Genomic DNA, 19,181 nt, shown 5'->3' on the forward strand with positions numbered 1-19,181 from the left:
GTAGGCAATAAAACAAAAACCAAATAATACAATAATTGAACAATAAGGGCAGCAATAATAAACTACTAATAAATGAATAGACTTACATATTATGGAGTAGCTCGAGTAGAAGAAACTGTATATGGTTATAGCTAAATATCTAGAACAGTATAATAGTATAATATTATATAGCTAAACTTGTTGATAAATAATGCCTCTCTTTTTTCGACAGTGTTTTCACAACCAATCATCAGCAAGGCAAAATCCCAGTTGCTTACGACCCACTTTCTGCCTCTGATGAAGAAACTCAGAAAAGTGAGTAGTGATTTGGCGATAGTGAAGAACATATGATTTGGCCCTGAGCTCGTGTTTGTGTGTCAACAGGTGTGAAGCAATGTGTTTTACATGATACTGTGTGTGTGATATATAGGTATATCAAATGCCACGAGAGTTCTCTCCCTCTGACATCCCACGAGATTTATTTCCTTTTCACTTTTTTGGAGGGCATGACTTATTGAGCCAGAAGTGCAATGGAGGGCAACTAGGTTGATGGTTAGGCATGAGTGCCACACTCTCATACAGTTGGTGACGGTATGCACCCAAAGATTGCTCCAATCTGCCATCTTGAAAAGGAGAAAGAACTCAATGTACACGGGAGAAATACACAATGATCTGATTAGTTTTAAATATCTGTGCGGCAGCATTTTAGTTTTCCAATTGAGTAAAAGGATGGTAACGCATTGACTGATAAGACAAAGATAGTTTGTAAACGTTGAAAAAAAAATCGGCCATACCCCACATCTAACGCGAGCTGTATGCAAAGGCATTTGCAGTACTCCCACCAAAACCTGAAGACTGTAGGACAAGTTAGATGTCCGTTTCTGTCATCTACTCTTCCTCCAACTTCACTCCAGCATTTTTTTATTCAGCATTTCCAAATTGTCTTTGCCTATCAGTGTGTTGCCATCCTTTTCCTCAATTGGAAAACAAAAATGTTGCCACACAGATGATTTAAAAGTAATCGGAGCATCGTGCAGTTGCGGTCCACGTGAGTGTCGTAAAATAAAAAGAATAGGTATCAAGTTGAGATATAAAACAAGGTATAAACAACACACAAAAGAGGCACAGCACAAGTCAGAACCGTAAGTGGGAAGGTAATGTACAGATACCTACAATAATGTGCATGGAAAAAAAATAAGTGCATGTGTAGAGGGTTATGTACAGCTAGTGGTGGCAAGTGGTGTGCAAAACAACAGTTTTGTTGTTGTTGTTTTTTTTTATTATGTAGAAAGCGGGCGTAGTGCTGATGGATGAGGAACAAAGCAAAGCAGAGGGGAAGGGTGAGATATCAGAAACTGAGCTTCTCATCATGGACCAATTCTCAGGTCTTGTCAGAGACCTCTACGCCTTTTATCCGCTTCTCATTCGATTTGTCGACCACAACAGGTAGTTTGGTGTTTCTGACACATGAATGAATATACTGCATTAGTACTGTATTGCACTGTATAGTTTACTGTGAGATATACATACAAAGCTGAAACTCTAATTTGAATATAATCATATTTCTCAATTACTCACAGGGCCACATGGCTAAAAGAGTCTAATCTAGATGCAGAACTATTGTTCCAGATGGTAGCTGAAGTTTTTATCTTCTGGGCAAAATCTCATGTAAGGAAGTGAAAACATGAACTATGAGGTGATCGCATAGGTATCCCCTCACTTAAAACATTACTTTTCTTTCATACAGAACTTCAAAAGAGAGGAACAGAATTTTGTGGTTCAGAATGAAATCAACAACATGTCCTTCCTCATATCAGATTCCAAATGTAAGATGTCAAAGGTATGGTGTATCAATTTCATCACCCAATTTTCGAAATAACAAAAGAACATTGGATGAACTGATGTGATTTAAGTTTAGACTTTGATTTGTTATTGTGTATGTGTGGATTCCTTTGGCTTAGCATCCTCTAATTTGAATCAAAGGCTATAGGTCATAATATTGTGATTTATGAATCCAGTATATTGGCAATATTGGGACAAAAACAAAAAAAACATTGTATTGTTCCCTGTCTTCAAACTCTCTCATAGGGAATAGTTTCATACCAAGAGAGGAAGAAGTTGAGGAGAAAGGGAGACCGATATTCAATGCAGACGAGTCTGATCGTGGCAGCTCTGAAGCGACTGCTTCCTGTTGGACTTAATGTTTGTGTTCCTGGGGAGCAAGAGCTCATTGCTCTTGCTAAGAACCGGTTTTCCCAGGTATTTAAGTGAAAACCAATTGCAAATGATTTTTTTTACATTGTGCGTTGCTTTTTAAATTTTTTTAATTGATTTTTTTTTATTGTTACCCATTGCTACTGTAATACTTTTGAAAATAAACATTGCATCGTCATTTCCTGAATACAAAATACATAACAATTCTCTTGGCGATTGAACACGGGTTATCCCAAATGTCGTCAGCCATGCTTTTGCAATGATAAAATTATAAAAAAAACAAAGGACAGTGTTTAGATTTGTCATTTGAAAGCTATGACATTTCCTATTTTTACAGAAAGACACTGAGGATGAAGTGCGCGAAGTCATTAGAAACAACCTCCATCTACAAGGAAAGGTAAAAATCACTCACAGTAGATTAGGTTTGTAAAATAATGACAATTTGGGCTACGTTTGTAATAATTTTTTGTTGTAAAACTAACCACCAAAAGTGTTTTCACCCAAAAACGCTGGGATGGATGAACACTGTTTTGATCAACCATTTTCAAATTGTGGTACAGATACCCATATTTAAACACAAAGTCAATGTCTAATCTGTGTATAATTTGTATTGGCTTGCAATGGAAAAACAACAACAAAACAATAATATTGGTGGTATGAGAAATGTTCACTATTTTTCAGGTGGTACTTGAAAATGTTTTAGATAATGTTGTGTTTTTGTGTGTGCATCAAAAGTTGCAGGACCCTGCTGTTCGATGGCAAAGGGCCCTATATAAGGACATTCTGAATCACTGTGATAACACCTTTGACATTGAGAAGAACGTGGAAAGAGTGCTGGACCTTGCTCATGTTCTCTTCCACCTCGACCAGGTTGTAGTTAATGTTTCCACTTACAGTTTGAAGAAAAATAACGAAAATACAATATCACTCTGTAATCAACATGGTTATTGGTATTTTCATGTTATTTCCAAAAGGTTGCAAAGTTCCTACTGTTTTTGTAGAAAGTATTATTATTATTATTATTTTTATTATTATTAATATTATTATTCATCCAGAATTGTTTATTGTCATAGTGTAAAAAAAATCTAACTTTGCAAAGCCACATGAATGTTGTAAAATAAAAAGAATAAGTCTCAAGTTGAGAAGAAAAAACAGGCTATAAAGAACACATACGAGGCAGAGTACAAGTCTGAACCGTAAATTGGTATGTAATGTACAGATACCTACAACAAAGTGCAGGTCTGCATGGGAAAAAATAAAGTGCATGTGTGATGGGTAGGTTATGGCCTACTAGTGGTGGCAAGTGGTGTGCAAAAGAATAGTGCAAAACAAAAGTAAGGTGCAAGCTGTTGATATAGTCACAATATGAGTGATATTATTAAGTTTTCTTGTGCTACTAGTGGCCGTTGAGGAGTCTGATGGCAGAAGAAAAGAAAGAGTTTCTCAATCTGCTAATTCTGCATTTTACTCTTCTGGCCAGCACCAAAAATAAAAAGGCCAAGATTCACGAGCGGCGCAGACAAACACGTTTGCCACAGGGGGCCATTACCATAATCGCTTATCCACCAGGGTTTCAAGCATGCCAGCCAATCGAAGGACACGCAGCTCAAACTGTCAAGTAGGAGCCCAAGACACTATAAAACTTGCTAAATTTTGTACAGAACACCCATTTGACACTCCAGAATACCATAAAAACTGGCTAATTTCTCCAAAGAATGCCAAACCTGTCATTGGCACTCGCTTTTTTCCAAAACACAGTTGTCAAGAGAATTTGTGTGGTTCAGACTTTTTGATATTTGATTTGTTTATATTTTTGTTGTTTCCTTCTGTCTCCTTCTTCAGCTTGTGTCTCTCTTTTAGTTTGATTGTGCGCCTCTGCTTGTTGACCAGCTGGTTCCTTGTGTCACCCAATTATCTCCCTCCAACTCCTTGTATTGGGTCCAGCTGTTCCTCATTGTCTTGTCAGTTTGGTTGTAATTAGGTCCCTGTTTTCTTTCAGTCTGTTGGTTCATTGTCAACATTGTCAGTGTTGTCCATGTCACCCCATGTGTAGAGCTGTCTACCCTGATTGGTCACGTTTATGCCTATAGGTAAGAGTAAACCTACTTAGCTACATCCGATATGAGACCCAGACATGATTAACCAGTTCTAACCCATGCCTATTTAGCCTACACATAACCCAGACAGGACCAATAAATGCTGATCAGTTGTAACCTACGCCCACTTAGCCTATACATAACCCGTATTGCACTCAGAACATTTGCCCCGTTCATTCCCATACCTACAAAGCTGAAATGGTACCCATATTTAAACCAGTACCCTTGCCCACCTCTCGCCCATGCCCATTCGTTACCTAGGAAAACCACATGTGCCCCACATAAGGGCCAGATGGAAATTTTCGCTTGGATAGATAGCAAACTTTTATGCTCCTATGCCAGGGGAAATACTGTATAGTGTTCCATAAACTTGCTTGACAGGTGTATTGGACACATTAAATTCTCTTTAGATATGATAAGGGCATGAGTGGTTGCTCAGCACTGACTGCCCTGCAATTGGCTGACAACTAGTCCAGGGTTGCTCCCCGCTTGCTGTCCAAAAACTGCTGGGATAGGCACCAGCAAGCGAGCGACCCTCGTGAGGAGAACCAGCTACAAATAATGAATGGATGGACGAACGTAGTCACCCTATTTTGTTGTTTCTTTAACTGCAAACATAAAAATGTCACCACACCGGGTTTGGACCCAGATGCATACAAAGACAGACAGGAGTGGTGAACAACTGGATTATTTGTAGGCAAACAGGGACATACAGCTGATTGCAGCTGGCTGGAACATGGAGGTACGGGTGGCACAGGACAGGAAGAGACAGCCAAGGGATTTTTGTCCATTCAGGGGGCAAGCAGTGTGATCAAGCAGGTGGAGCAAGTCCTTTTAACCAGAGTAGTTTGCATGACAGTAGGCGGGCACAGGCAATATCGGGACACAGCCAGGTAAGACTGGGGAGCAGGCAGGCAAGTCATCGGGGACAGTAGCGTCAAGGCACAGGCAGACAAAGCATGACTGGAGGGCTGACAGGCAGGTAGTTGGGGACAGGTAAGATCGGCAAACAGGCAGACAAGCTAGGACGGCAGACAGGTGGGTAGTCCAGGACAGGCATGGTCAAGACGTGGGGAAGCAAGCTGGAGAAATGTGAGAAGGCTTGGCATGAGGAACAAGACAATCTGTGCAGGGACTGGCAATAATAAGTGGGCTTTTATACCGGGCAGGCGAAAGATGATTGGATTAATTGAAACAACAGGTTTGTAAAAAATGAATTGAAACAACAGGTTTGTGAGCAAGAATGAGCAAGAATATTGTTGCTTGAAAGGCAGGGTGTGACAAAATTAACCTTAAAAGCCTCTGTGTGTCACTGCCCTTTCAGGTTGAACATCCTCAGCGCAGTAAAAAGGCTGTGTGGCACAAATTACTGTCCAAACAGAGAAAAAGAGCTGTAGTTGCTTGCTTTAGGATGGCTCCACTCTACAACTTGCCCAGGTAAATTTTAATGTACGTTAACATTCACACAGTCCACGCAGTCATGTACTGTACATTATAAGATATTTTTACATCTATATACAGTGTTACCTTGCCACTTCCCGCTTTTTGTGGCCTCGGTGCATTTTTTTTTTTTTTTTTCTCAAAGGACTGTCACTTCACAGCAGTGCGTGATGCACTGCAACACTCCCGTGCTCAGTCTTAGCGGAGAGTTTGAAGCAGTCTAACAGGCCTAATACTCAATCTTGTTAGAATGAAAGCACTTTTGCTTAAAACTAAACAACTGCTTTTCTACATCTGGCACCCTTCAGTGTAGGGGCGTTTTGGCAAGAACTCTTCATGACTCTCAGGTTGTGTGCTTGTAGCTGTGACGAGCTAAGGGGATAAGACCCTTTAAAAGAAAACACCTTTGATAATCCCAAAATTGCATCATCTCAAGTTGCAGTTTTGGTTCTAAAATCTTTTATCACTCAGCCCTAGCAGCGGCGGTGAGGATTTAGCCACCGCAAGCAGCTGTTGATAAATGAATGTAGCGGAAACACTGTGCATCCGTGATCTTCTCCTCTCTTCTAGGCATCGTGCTGTCAACTTGTTCCTCCAAGGCTATGAGAAATTATGGATTGAGGCAGAAGAACACTTCTTTGAGGATAAACTCATTGAGGATCTTGCTGTAAGTTCACAATGCATACTGTTGCATTTTTTAGCACAAGACCATTCAGTTTGCAAATTCTTTTTTCAGCATATCCTCTTGTAAATAGCATCAATCAGACATCATTGTAACAAAGAAAACATTCCACATTGAAAAACAGTTAACAACAACATTATATAACAACAATACAACAGAACGCAGTTTGAATTTGTTGATAGGTTGAAATCCCTACTTATTCAAAGTTTTAGCGGAGACACATTTCAAATATCCATAGCAACCGGGACCTTAGGAAAACTATATTGAACTCAAACTTTCAGGAAGTGTTGAAGAGATGATATGCTCTGCATTTCTGACCCACAATGTGCTCATAGGCAGCATATCTAAACAAAAGGCAGAAGATCATGTATGAACTTAAGTACAACTTTCAAATCGGGCTATTTTTTTTTTTACACAATGCTTGGATACTGCATTGACCACCACATTCATTCCAATCTTCACACACTTGAAATATTTTGCTAATCTGTACATGTGCCGTTTGTAGTACCCAACACTATTTTTTTAACCCCACCCCCACTGTGTCAATGTCTTTGAGCAAAAGTGTGCCACCTATCAGTTACAGTAGCTAATAGTTATCTATCTGCACCTGCAAAATAACTCATGCAGTGCTGCTTTTCAGCTTTGACATGATCATGTTTCAGATTGGCCTTTACCCACCCCAGCTGCTAAGCCTTGGGCAGAGTATTCCTGCCATGAGTGAAAATACCATCCATGCTATGTTTGTTCAGGTTCATGGTTGTAGTTTGCAGACTAATGTCAAATGTTAATTTTCGACAGAAAACAAAATAATGAGCTATTGTAGTTTATTTTCCTCTGTGAAGCTTATCTGTCCAAGGCGGCTCAGTGCCGCAGTGGTTAGCACCTCCGTCTTAAGGACCCGAGTTCAAATCCACTTCTGTCCAGCCTTCCTGTGTGGAGTTTGTATGTTCTCCCCGAGCCCGAATGGGTTCTCTCCGGGCACACCAGCTTCCTCCCACACTCATCTCCCCGAGCCCGAATGGGTTCTCTCCGGGCACACCAGCTTCCTCCCACACTCAAAAACATGCATGGGTATTGGACACTCTAAATTGTCCTTAGGTGGCTGTGTGAATGTTTGTTGGTCTTTGTGTGCCCTGCTATTGGAGTGCAACCAGTTCAGGGTGTTCCCTGCCTACTGCCACAAGTCAGCTGGGTTAGGCACCAGTAAGCCTGCGATCCTCGTGAGGAAAAGCAGCTCTAGATAATGGATGGATCGATAGAAGCTTACCAACGCTGTTCCAACGACACTGCAAAACCGTCACCTAGAAAAGTAGATTGGTGATGGAAATGAAACTTAACTCTGCCATATATGGCCATCCCCCAAAAATGTTGTGCAGCCCACACTTCTAGCTACCTTCTTGTAGGTAGACAAAGGAGTATTCAAAGTCCCTTATTATATATGCATGGGTACATTTAACCTACAATTCCTTTTGTTGTTGCACAGTCTGGTCACTGGACTTTCCCCCGCTCTTGATGTTTACAGAGCAATAAAAAGCCCCCTCTTGCCTGTTGTGATCATTTATTTCACACGCAGGGTAGGGAACTCCGGTTCCTGGAGACTCTATCCTGCCTGTTTTTGATGTGTCTCACATTCAACACACCTGATTGAAATGATCAGGATCGTTATCAGGCTTCCACAGAGCTTGCTGAAGAGCTGATTGTTTGAACCAGGTGTGAAAGGCGAGGTAGGCATCGAAAATAGGCAGGGCATGGCTCTCGAGGAACCGTAGTTCCCTACCCCTACATCAAGGGAATCCACACAAATTATGGCTGCACGATTATTGCCAAAATAAAAATCACCATTATTATGGTCAATATTGAAATCATGATTAGTCATCACGATTGGTCAAACATTGCCTTTCTTTTAAACAAGCATTATATAATTATTCTAAGTACCAACAAATAAATAAATACACAAATACAACATATGCAGATAGAAACATAATATTATATTAGTATTTTTAGCACGTTCAAGTTGATTCTGGTTGTGTTCGGGTCAAGGCAACGATACATACATTGTTCATAGATATTTAAAATACACCAATCGGAGTAGCGCTCCCAGTGTTGTTGTATATCAGCTATACAATGTCTACAATGTTCTATTTTTGTATTCTATTGTGTTGCTAGCATGTTCTGGTATTAACAAGTGCTGAAAATGTGCTTTAGAAATTAGGCGAACAAGAGCCATTTGAAGAGGTTGAGGGAATGAAACATATTGACCCACTACATCAGCTCATCCAGCTTTTCAGTAGAACAGCCCTGACAGAGAAGTGGTGGGTTACACTCAAGTTGTGTCTTGGAACAAGGTTTTTTCTAGCATTTCAAAATCAAACACTGTATGTGTTGACTGTTGCAGTAAACTGGATGAAGATAATCTCTACATGGCTTACGCTGATATAATGGCCAAGGTACCTTCCAAATATACTCTCTCTCTCTCTCTCTCTCTCTATTTATTTATATATATATATATATATATATATATATATATATATATATATATATATATATATTAAACCACGCACACACACACACACACACATATGCATGTATATATATATATATATATATGTAAGTTTATATATATATACAATCAGCCCCCGGTTTACGAACACCCTGTTTTACGAACATTTCGACTTACGAGTGTGAACCGCGGAGTTTTTTGTCCCTCACTTACGAACAAACCTTCTGTCTTACGAACAATACGACATGCCGGCCATTGTATTCGGACATTTGCTTTCGCCTTGCTACGTCAACTAATTCTGAGGCTGACGCTCCTCACGGCAACGTTGAGCGCTATTGCTCTTACAATGTCACAGTCACTGTCTCAGTCACGGTGTCAGTCACGGACTCAGTCACGGAGATGCTATTGGCTGGCGTCACGTCAATCACAGAAATGCCTATATGCTATTGGCCTAACGCCTTTATCTAGCTTGATGGCACAGCTGGTCGGGATGGAAGGAAGGAGAGAAAATGAGTGAAAAACGGAAGGAAGGAATAATGTTAAGACTTTGCAAACTTTATCTGTTAGAAATGGCTTCTAAAATTGCTAGTGGCGGTAAAGGAAGAAGTAAGAGGATGATGACAATAGAAACGAAGCAGGAGATAATAAAAAAAAAAATACGAAGGAGGCGCACGCATGGTTAACCTTGGACGGAATGGACGGAACTGCTCGGCAATCTTTTAAGGGCAAGACTTTCCTTGCCGTGGGACGGACCTCGATCGACAACAAAATGGAGAGGCTTCTTCTATTATGGATTAAAGAGAAGGAAATCGCCGGTGATATGTTTTAGTTCGAGAAAAGTTCTTGTATAAGAAAATAAATCAATAAATTCTGCGGGTTGGTCTCTGCTCACCTCCGTCTCCACTCAGCTCAAGTCACGTCACCCCAGAGGACAATGTCATTTATCCTTTCTTTATCCATGTTAATTAAATTGACTGTACAGTACTAATTTTGAATGTGTGTGTAACTTCGTGATGGTTTCAACTATGACCTCACCACGCGCTGCCAGTCAATGTGTACGTACAATTGACCTCGTTTAGCTACATCAACAAAAGTCATCTGCACACGTTTAACACGGCATAGCTGATATGCTATTGCTCTTACAATGTCACAGTCACTGTTTCAGTCACGGTGTACCTCAAGACGTGGAACTCCTGCTACCATGAACTCAGAGTTCCTCGGCTTGTTGGTATAAAAGGGGCTTTATTTGTGTCAAAAACCGCTTGACACTGCATGGTAACTACTTACTAAACAAAATTCATGTCACTCGGTCATAAAACTGTGATCAAACCTCTGAAATTTTTGTGACCATCTTATCATTAGTAATGTCAACTGCTGCAACTGTTAGAACCATCCGATGCAATATTTGGAATTTTATGAGCATAAATGCTTGCTATCTCAATATACCATAGCTTAGTGACATAACACTGACCTTAAAATCCAAAATGCTGCAGCGAATCTTTGGTGGTTTGTTGCATTGCAAGCACATTTGCACAAGTAGCAATGTGGCATGTGTGGCTCAGAGCTCTTTGTCCACAAAATGAAGCAAAGGTCTTCTTCATCCAAGTCCGCCGTGTTTAGTGCCACGATTGTTGTCCCCGTTCATAATACAGATAGAGGTTGACAACCGGAAAGATGAAGCCTGAAGTCCTAGACTTATAAGTATTAGATTTGGGATAGTGCTCTTTTTCTTTTTCTAGCAGCGCTGCTTGCCATGCAAGGAGTATGGACTGGGGGGCAACTGGTGGTCACAATTTGAATGGCCATTTGAATTTTTTTTTCTCAAAAACAAACAGTTCTTCAAAAGATGCCAATACAGTAAACATCCTTTACCTGTTCCCCAAAGGAAACGGTGGCAAATGGGGGGAAAAAAATCCTGGAGATGTCAGAAAATAACTATGCCCTTTAGAAGGCTCTTGAGCACAATTTCTCCCCTCACCCCTGATGGCCATGGAACTTTTAGAAAGAAACCATTTTCACCCCCTGGCCGACGCTGTTGTTTTTATTATATGATAGAAACCCACCATATAAATCTGATTCATTATTCTTGTTATCATCAATCTCCCTTTGTTTAGTCAGTCAGTTTCCTTTTCATTTCTTAGAGCTGCCATCATGAAGATGAAGATAGCGAGGAAGTGAAAAGTTTTGAAGTAAGAGTTCTTCATCATTTGGCTTGTCTATCATTGCCAGTTAAACATGTCCAATGCCCCATTTTCATGAATAGGAGAAAGAAATGGAAAAGCAGAAGCTGTTATACCAACAGCAAAGGCTGCATAATCGTGGAGCTGCTGAGATGGTACTTCAGACCATTAGTGCCAGCAAAGGTATGTTTTTCACATGGATTCTAATACATGGGTGTCCAAGTCAAGGTCTGTGGACCACATCCATCTGAAAATAAACTTACCAGTTTTGACAGATTTGGACTTTCAAAATCGCGATATATTGCCAACATGTTTATCAGCCCATGCCAAGTCCCCCCCACATCATTCTGTGTGCTCCCCAAAAACAAATTATGTGCATCAATTTCATACATTGCTAAAATAGCAGGATGGTCATTTGACTTCATTTTTAAAAACATTGCGATATAGCACGCATTTTTACATTTACCAATTACTCGTACAATTAAATGTGATAATATTTGAGCAAACAGTTTACACTGCCCTTGATTTCAGAAGTAGTCGTTCATCAATTGTTGTTGTTATGTAACATGAGCCAATCATAGATGTATTTCGCTTCACATTTATTTGGCCTCCATCTGAATGAAACCATAACTACAATGTGTCCACTGCAAAAATTAGTCAGACACCACTGGTCTAATTAATAAAAGCCATAATGGTATCTGAATGAAATGAAGTATAAATTTGTACATGAACAGTGTTGTGCAAACTATTTTATCCCCTTTCCTGATTCATTAGAATAGAATAGAATAGAATAGAATAGAATAAAATAGAATCGTTCTTTATTGTCATTGTAAAACGTACCCTGTACAACAAAATTTGGTTATATTACATTGTCTCACTATGATATTAATATTGGTTTGATGATATGGAGCCTTTGTGAATAATAAATACACAAAAACCACAAAAATCAAGAAGGGGGGAAATACTTTTTCAAAGCACTGTACCCTATTTGTGAGCTACCTAAATATCACGTTTCATGGAATTTGAGGACGTCGTTTTGCATCGTACAGAGATCTAATACATGTATTAACTGAAGTGCAAACAAATAGTGTCTGTGTAAAAGGTCAGTTTGATTCCTTTGAACCAGGTGAGATGGGTCCCATGGTGGCCTCAACTCTCAAACTGGGCATTGCAATTCTCAATGGAGGAAACTCAACAGTGCAACTGGTACCATCATTATTGTCCATTTTGTCCATGTGTTGTGTTTCACTCAATGCAAATAAATTGTCTGATCTTTGGACAGAAAATGCTGGAGTATCTGAAGAACAGAAAGGACGTGGCCTTCTTTCAGAGTCTTGCTGGTCTCATGCAGTCGTGCAGGTAACAGTGGAACTTTTAAGGGTTGGACGAGAATATGATTATCAAACGGTCTATTACGATGAACGACCACTTGAATGTTCCGTTAACATTTTGTTTGGTTTGTTGTCTTTAAATTTAACAATCATAATTTATTCCTCAGTGTTTTAGATCTAAATGCATTTGAAAGACAGAACAAAGCAGAAGGACTGGGAATGATCACTGAGGAGGGATCAGGTAAAATCTATGGTAAATATACATTGTGCAGAGTTTGCAAAAGCACCATTTGCTAATTTCGGGAAATGTGCGTGTGTATGTATGTATATATATATATATTATTTTGGTGTTCGTCTGGATTGTTACATCAATCTAAAATGCCTTGTTTAGCCACCTCTACTATATCAAGGTGATTGCCTACCACTATTTTGTCAGTCTAGATCTGGAAGTCCCACAGGATCTTGGCTCTCGTGTTCTGAACCCTTGCGCGGTAACTTATCCAATCCTTTGATCTATACATCAAAGACATTTCACATGAAAGGGAAAATTTGGAAGAAGATACTCGGAAGCTGAAATTTAGCCAAGATGGTGACAAACATCTAAAATTTCAACATGGCCAGACCGCTTATTTATTACACTTACCAGGAATGTGCCATCCCTTAGCAAAGATACTGCGACAATGATGTGGAAGAAAACCCTAAAATGGTCAAAATACTGTACGTCACATTCTCTCAGGATTTTTTCTGTTGTGGGTTTGGGTTCTAGCTGTGTTTTCCTTGCGTCTATCTTTTGGTCTGATTTGTTCCACCTGTGGTACTAGTGTCTCAGCCAATCAGCTTCCCCTGCCTCTTGTTCCCTTCCAGCTGTTGTGTGGTTTTCCTAAATAGTGTTCATGTATTTAAACTTGTCCAAAGTCGGTATTTGAGGGCAGCTGTTCTGTATGTTTTCCAGGTTTCTTTTCCTGACTCACCTGATACAAATGATCAGGACCGTTATCGTGTTTCTGCTGAGCTTGCTAACGAGCTGATCATTTGAATCACGTGTGTCAGGAAAAGAAACCTGGAAAACATGTAGGACAGCGGCCCTCGAGGACGGACTTTGGACACCCCTGATTTAAACCCTAGTTTTGTCCCTGGTAGTTGTTGGGCTATTGTCTAATGTCATTTTTCTTGCTGCCCTATGTTGTTGCGTCCAGAGAATTCCGTTGCCTCCCTGCCACTGTTTTCCCGTGAGTTTAGTTTTGGTTTCAAGTTTTTGTTTGTTACTTTGGATCCCGTATCGTTTGTGTTTGCCTCGTCGCTTTGTGTAGATAAATTCTTCCTTTTTTTTGTTTTTTTTTGAGGACATCATCTCCTGTCCTCCTTGCATTTTTTGATTCATATTTCCCACACCCCTTACCAACATGCCCCGTGATCGTGACAGCACAAAGGTTAACTTAAAAGTGGATGTGTCTTCTGGAGATGAGATGATGAAGGTCTTTGCCATATTAATATGAAAAAGAGTAATTGCCTCAAAGCCTTATAATTTAGCCGGACTAGTGGTCATCTTGGGTCATAGCAGCCACAGTCTTCAAAATGATTCACTTAATTTGATTTAGGTTATTTCAGCATGACAACAATTTATATTTGTGTCTGTCTCACTTTTTTGGCCAAGGCTATTGAGAAGTGTACAAATTGTGAGTGGTTCTTGACCTTTTTTTCAGTGATGATTTTCGTGAAGCATTCATGGTTGAGGTAGGGGGCAGGGGTGACCAAATCTGGTCCTTGTGGGCACCTATCCAGCTTGTTTTTGGTGTTACCCTCCTCAGATGCACCTGATTATGATATCAATGTTCTGCATACCTTCCTGATTAGCTGGTCATTTGAATCAGTTGCGTTGGAGAGAGTTGCGCCGAAAACATGCTGAATAGGTGCCCTCAAGGACCATAGTTGGTGATCCCTGTTCTAGGGGTTAAAATCACTGACTTTGTGCACAGAGGATTTAAAAAGATTGAATTTATGTTACACCGATATATATATGAATAATTTTAAATTGCCTGACTATCGGTGGAGATTGATTGCGTCAATGTTTTTGACCTCATGTGTTTTTTTTTTGTTTGTTTGTTTTTTTTTTAAGAGCAGTATCCATTTGTGTGGCATTGATTCAGAATGATCCTGTAGTCAACCAGGCAGTGCTGAGGTAGATGCTTCTCATTTTCCAGTCTTGAACGATTGAACTGTGAAACAGCAATTGTTGTTCAGTACCTCTGATATTATTCAAAAGCCTTTGTTTAGTGCTAAGGCAGATTTTTTTTACATTATCCTTTTCACCTGGTTATAGTTATAGGTTATAGTTTGGTAATTTGATTGAGTCGCTCCCTTCTGGGGGTCCTTTTTGACAAGTACTGGTTGACTCTGTGTTAGCCATTGTTGATGGGTCCTTGTTTCTAGCAATAGGTTCATTTATGCTGCCAGGCATTCGCAGAGAGTACTTAGCTTCTTTAACCAGTAGGCATAAATCATCACACTTTTGTAGGGCTTGGAACCCACTCTTGATGTTTGGGGTGGTGAAAAAAATCAATGAATTTGTGTCCTGGCTCCTCCTTGCCCTTGTGTCTTTGCACAAGACATAGCGAATTGAACTAAATCCATCTCCAGCTGTTTATGTTGTTTGGTGGTCTCCTCAAAATATTCTGTGTTGCCATTTTATGATTGTGTTGTCTTCTTCAGAATGCATATTTTTGTATGTGTACATTATTTAATCGATTTGTACTGTATATGTCAGAGCTCATTTTTGTCTGAATGTATATGTGAAATTGTATTTACATATTTATTTTGCCTCTGTGTGGTATTTGTTCTGTTTGGGACAGGTGAGAAGGTTATCCGAGACGATAAATTTACCTGTGACCTCTTTCGGTTTCTTCAGCTTCTCTGTGAAGGACACAACTCAGGTATTGGATAAGAATATCAAGACACTTTAAAACCGAATGAATAAATACTATTATTAAATTATTAATTATTACAATTAAGTGGAAATTTACCTATCTGGTCCAATTACAGATTTCCAGAATTACTTAAGAACTCAAACAGGGAACAATACCACTGTCAACATCATCATTTCGACTGTTGACTACCTCCTCAGAGTACAGGTTTGACACCCTTACTTTTCATCATATTTTCTCTGAAATTTGTGTTTTAGAACATGGTTCTATTGATTTTATTTGTAAGTTATAGTTTTGATTTGAATTTAACAGATTTTTTTTTGGAACATGAACCCTATGTAACACGTAACCTTCAAAATGCTGATTTGACTTCAAGTTCTTGCTAAAATTCCAAACTTGCAAGTTGGCTTCAACTTTTCAAATTTTTTTTTTTTTTTTTTTTTGGGGGGGGGGCTATTTTTGTTCCCAAATTCTCTTTTGAAGTTTTTACCGGCCTTTAATTTCAAAACTAGCAAAAGTGTGTGAGGAACCTGAACATTTATCTGACTTCACAGCCCTCTGACAGAAACTAACTATAACGTGGCCCACAATAAAACTAATTTCACACCCCTGATGTAGATCATCAATCCAAGGACCAAATTTTGGACGGATTATCTTTAATATTCAACTTCAACTGGAATCTGTATTGGTGTGGAGAGTAACTAATAATTATCTTGATCTATCTATCTATCTATCTATATATATATATATATATATATATATATATAGAGGGAGAGAGAGAGCGAGAGAGAGAGAGAGAGAGGAATAGAAAGCCTCAATAAGCATGACGAGTGCAACTTGTCCACAGTTGTCAGCAACATGTTTAGTTATTACCCAATTGAACGCATTATATAATTATTAGTTTTAAAGAATACAGTACAGTGCTATTAAGTTTATTTCTTTATTAGAGATATTAAAAAAAAAGTTTTGGAGAGAATGGGCAAGGCCTGGAGCAGGTCCCTGGATAACACTGATTTGATGACCGGTTTGAATATTGAGTTAGGAGCTTTGGCACAGAATGTCTTTTAATGAGGTACCACTGTAATTCATTGTACAGTATAGTTCATTACACTAGAACTTTTCCATTACCTGATTCATTTGGTGAAGTTTGGGTACACAACTGTGCCACTTTTCCTTCTGATATAGTACGCATGAGGGTTTTTTTTCTTCTTTGACAGCACATTATTATACTGTATTTGACTTGACTGTTTACCTGCTCCCTTTCTCATGTACCTTTCTTGTCTCCCTTTGTTCTTAGGAGTCTATCAGTGATTTCTACTGGTATTACTCTGGGAAAGATGTAATTGAGGAGCAGGGACAGAGGAACTTCTCAAAGGCAATTAATGTTGCCAAGCAGGTTTTCAACACACTGACAGAATATATCCAGGTACAACAATACAGATGCAATCATGGACTTGATCTTTTATTGAAGTCCTCATTGCATGGGCAACTTTTTATTCATATAAATGCTTTATACAATTGCTTTGTTGAAAGAGGAGCTACGTAGTAACTCATTCACTGTCAGCCCAGTTTAAATTGAATTTAAAGTATTTAGCTTTCAAAAGGGCAGCACGGTGGAAAACTGGGTAACGTGTTCCTCACGGTCCAGAGTTCCCAAGTTCGATTCCATCTCTGGCCTTTTTGTCTGAATTTTGCATGTTCTCCTGGTACTTTAATTTCCTCCCACAATCCTAAAAACATGCATGGAAGGTGTACAGTATTAGAACTCCAAATTGCCCTTAAGTTTTTGTGAGTTTGAGTCTCTGGGTGTCCCCCGCCTACTGCCCAAAGACAGTTGGGGTAGACACTAGCACACCAGCAATCCTAATAAGGATAAGCCGCTATAGAAAATGGATGGATAGCTGTCAATGACAATTAATGAGTTAGGTCATACATCACCAGCCCAGTAGAAATTTATCTTTGACATCTGTAGCTTTCAGTGGTGGTGAATAAGGTAAATGATTGATCTATGAGTTACAAAATAAAATCTGTTTAAATGAATCACTTTTTTTTTTTTTTTTTTGCTTGTGAACTTGTGAAAAAACTGTGCTCATACTTTGATTGTTACAGGGTCCATGTACTGGCAATCAGCAGAGTTTGGCACACAGTCGTCTGTGGGATGCTGTCGTTGGGTTTTTACATGTTTTTGCTCATATGCAAATGAAATTGTCCCAGGTATGTTCAAGTTAAATAACAAAGTCCTAAGCATGTATCCACTATGCTACAAATACTGTATCTATACATGTAGCCAATGGTACATTTTTGTCAGGGTTACAAAACAGTTGCAAAGGTGTTTGTAAATAACTTTTGCCTTTTGCAATTCCTGAGGAACCATGAAGAACACCCAACATTTACAAGCATTTGCAAGCATTCGTCAAACATACAGGCATGAGTGTAGTGGTTTGATGGGCAAACATTTGGCAAAGGTACTAAATGCATTTTCACATTAGTGGTTTGCCAGGGTTCATTCAAGATGGCAAACATTCTCCAAAAGATCACCAACAGTTTTAGTCATTTTTCTTGTCGCAAGAAAAATTTTAAAGTATTCTACATTTTTTTTTTTTGCAACAGGAACGATACAAGGGAGCATCTGGCAAACGTTTGCTACCTTGAACAAACCTAAACAAGAACATCCGCTACATTTGCTGATATTTGCCCTTCAATGGCACAAAGGCTTTCACAACATTAAATAAATCATTTAATAGTATATCTCATTCTTATAATAAAGTCATTTTTTTCATTAATAAAATACCCACTTTATTTTTCCATAATTGCCCTTGCAGTAGAACCTTTGTTCAGCAATGACTGAAACATGAAATCTTACACAATTTCACTCTGAAATATTCTAAAAGAACATTTGCCAGTCAATTTATCTTTAATGCTGACATGACAACGTTATCTCAGTTGAACTGCTTGTAAAGAATGCCTAAAACATCGGGTCCACAGTGGTTGAAGCCTTTTCTTCCAAATGTAAAAGGTCTGCATTATCCAAATAATTTTTGTTTGAAACTCATCTTTATCAATACAGGTCTTTTAAAACAGCCAAGCTGTGCAATTTCTTGTCAGTTAAACTAAATAGTGTATTTTGTGCAGTAAAACAAAACGATACAAATCTGTATATGAGCTACGTCACTGAACATCGCTTAAGCTGTTTTGAGATAAAGCACAGCAAAGCATTGTGTTTTGATGCTTTGACTGTTAGCTTACTGAATTGTAGTTTGTAAATAAAAAACAATAATGTTATAAACATTTCATTGGTAAGCTGATTTATTCATAACCCTGGGCATTTGTGACCCAAGATTTCACTGTGCTTATGTTCTCTGCTTTGTTGGTTAGTGTGCTGAGAGAAATAACGGAGTGATATTTTAACGTGTTTTTCCTGCAGGACTCTAGTCAGATTGAGTTACTGAAGAAATTGATGGATCTTCAGAAAGACATGGTGGTCATGTTGCTTTCAATGATGGAGGGTATGACCATCATTTTGTATACATGGGCTAAGAGAGAATGATGGGGGGGACACAGCTATTGACAGAGTTTTGGTATCACGTATCGAGTTATCTGATTAAAAAAAAAATGCAGAATCACGTGAGTGAAACTTGTTTATTGAATTTGAATGGAAGGTTACGTGTTGTTCACTGCAGCCACTCATCATTAACTTATCAATTATCTCCAAAAAATATGTCACTTAACTGCTTTTATTTGAAAATTTGCTCACAGTGTGCTGACATTTTCTGTGCTGTTTTACATTGGCAGGCAATGTGGTTAATGGGACCATCGGAAAGCAGATGGTTGACATGCT

At 39.0% G+C, this 19,181-nt stretch overlaps 1 protein-coding gene across 1 annotated transcript in view; it reads left to right on the forward strand.

Moving 5' to 3' along the window:
• ryr2a (ryanodine receptor 2a (cardiac)) overlaps positions 1-19,181 on the forward strand; it is a 158,803-nt gene that overhangs the window by 104,106 nt on the left and 35,516 nt on the right. The window contains exons 73-94 of the mRNA XM_088438734.1: positions 212-294; positions 1,268-1,425; positions 1,560-1,647; positions 1,727-1,819; positions 2,068-2,238; positions 2,531-2,590; positions 2,929-3,063; positions 5,614-5,726; positions 6,300-6,396; positions 8,617-8,723; positions 8,807-8,858; positions 11,053-11,100; positions 11,175-11,274; positions 12,218-12,297; positions 12,374-12,450; positions 12,590-12,663; positions 15,272-15,352; positions 15,462-15,550; positions 16,641-16,769; positions 17,453-17,557; positions 18,768-18,849; positions 19,136-19,181. The exon at positions 19,136-19,181 is cut by the window's right edge and continues 113 nt beyond it. Coding sequence (XP_088294860.1) covers positions 212-294; positions 1,268-1,425; positions 1,560-1,647; positions 1,727-1,819; positions 2,068-2,238; positions 2,531-2,590; positions 2,929-3,063; positions 5,614-5,726; positions 6,300-6,396; positions 8,617-8,723; positions 8,807-8,858; positions 11,053-11,100; positions 11,175-11,274; positions 12,218-12,297; positions 12,374-12,450; positions 12,590-12,663; positions 15,272-15,352; positions 15,462-15,550; positions 16,641-16,769; positions 17,453-17,557; positions 18,768-18,849; positions 19,136-19,181 — 2,068 coding nt within the window. The remainder of the gene's footprint in view (positions 1-211; positions 295-1,267; positions 1,426-1,559; positions 1,648-1,726; positions 1,820-2,067; positions 2,239-2,530; positions 2,591-2,928; positions 3,064-5,613; positions 5,727-6,299; positions 6,397-8,616; positions 8,724-8,806; positions 8,859-11,052; positions 11,101-11,174; positions 11,275-12,217; positions 12,298-12,373; positions 12,451-12,589; positions 12,664-15,271; positions 15,353-15,461; positions 15,551-16,640; positions 16,770-17,452; positions 17,558-18,767; positions 18,850-19,135) is intronic.

The sequence above is a fragment of the Hippichthys cyanospilos genome, chromosome 17 (genome assembly GCF_059441005.1).
Source record: "Hippichthys cyanospilos isolate Australia breed blue-spotted pipefish chromosome 17, RoL_Hcya_1.0, whole genome shotgun sequence".
NCBI lineage: Eukaryota > Metazoa > Chordata > Actinopteri > Syngnathiformes > Syngnathidae > Hippichthys > Hippichthys cyanospilos.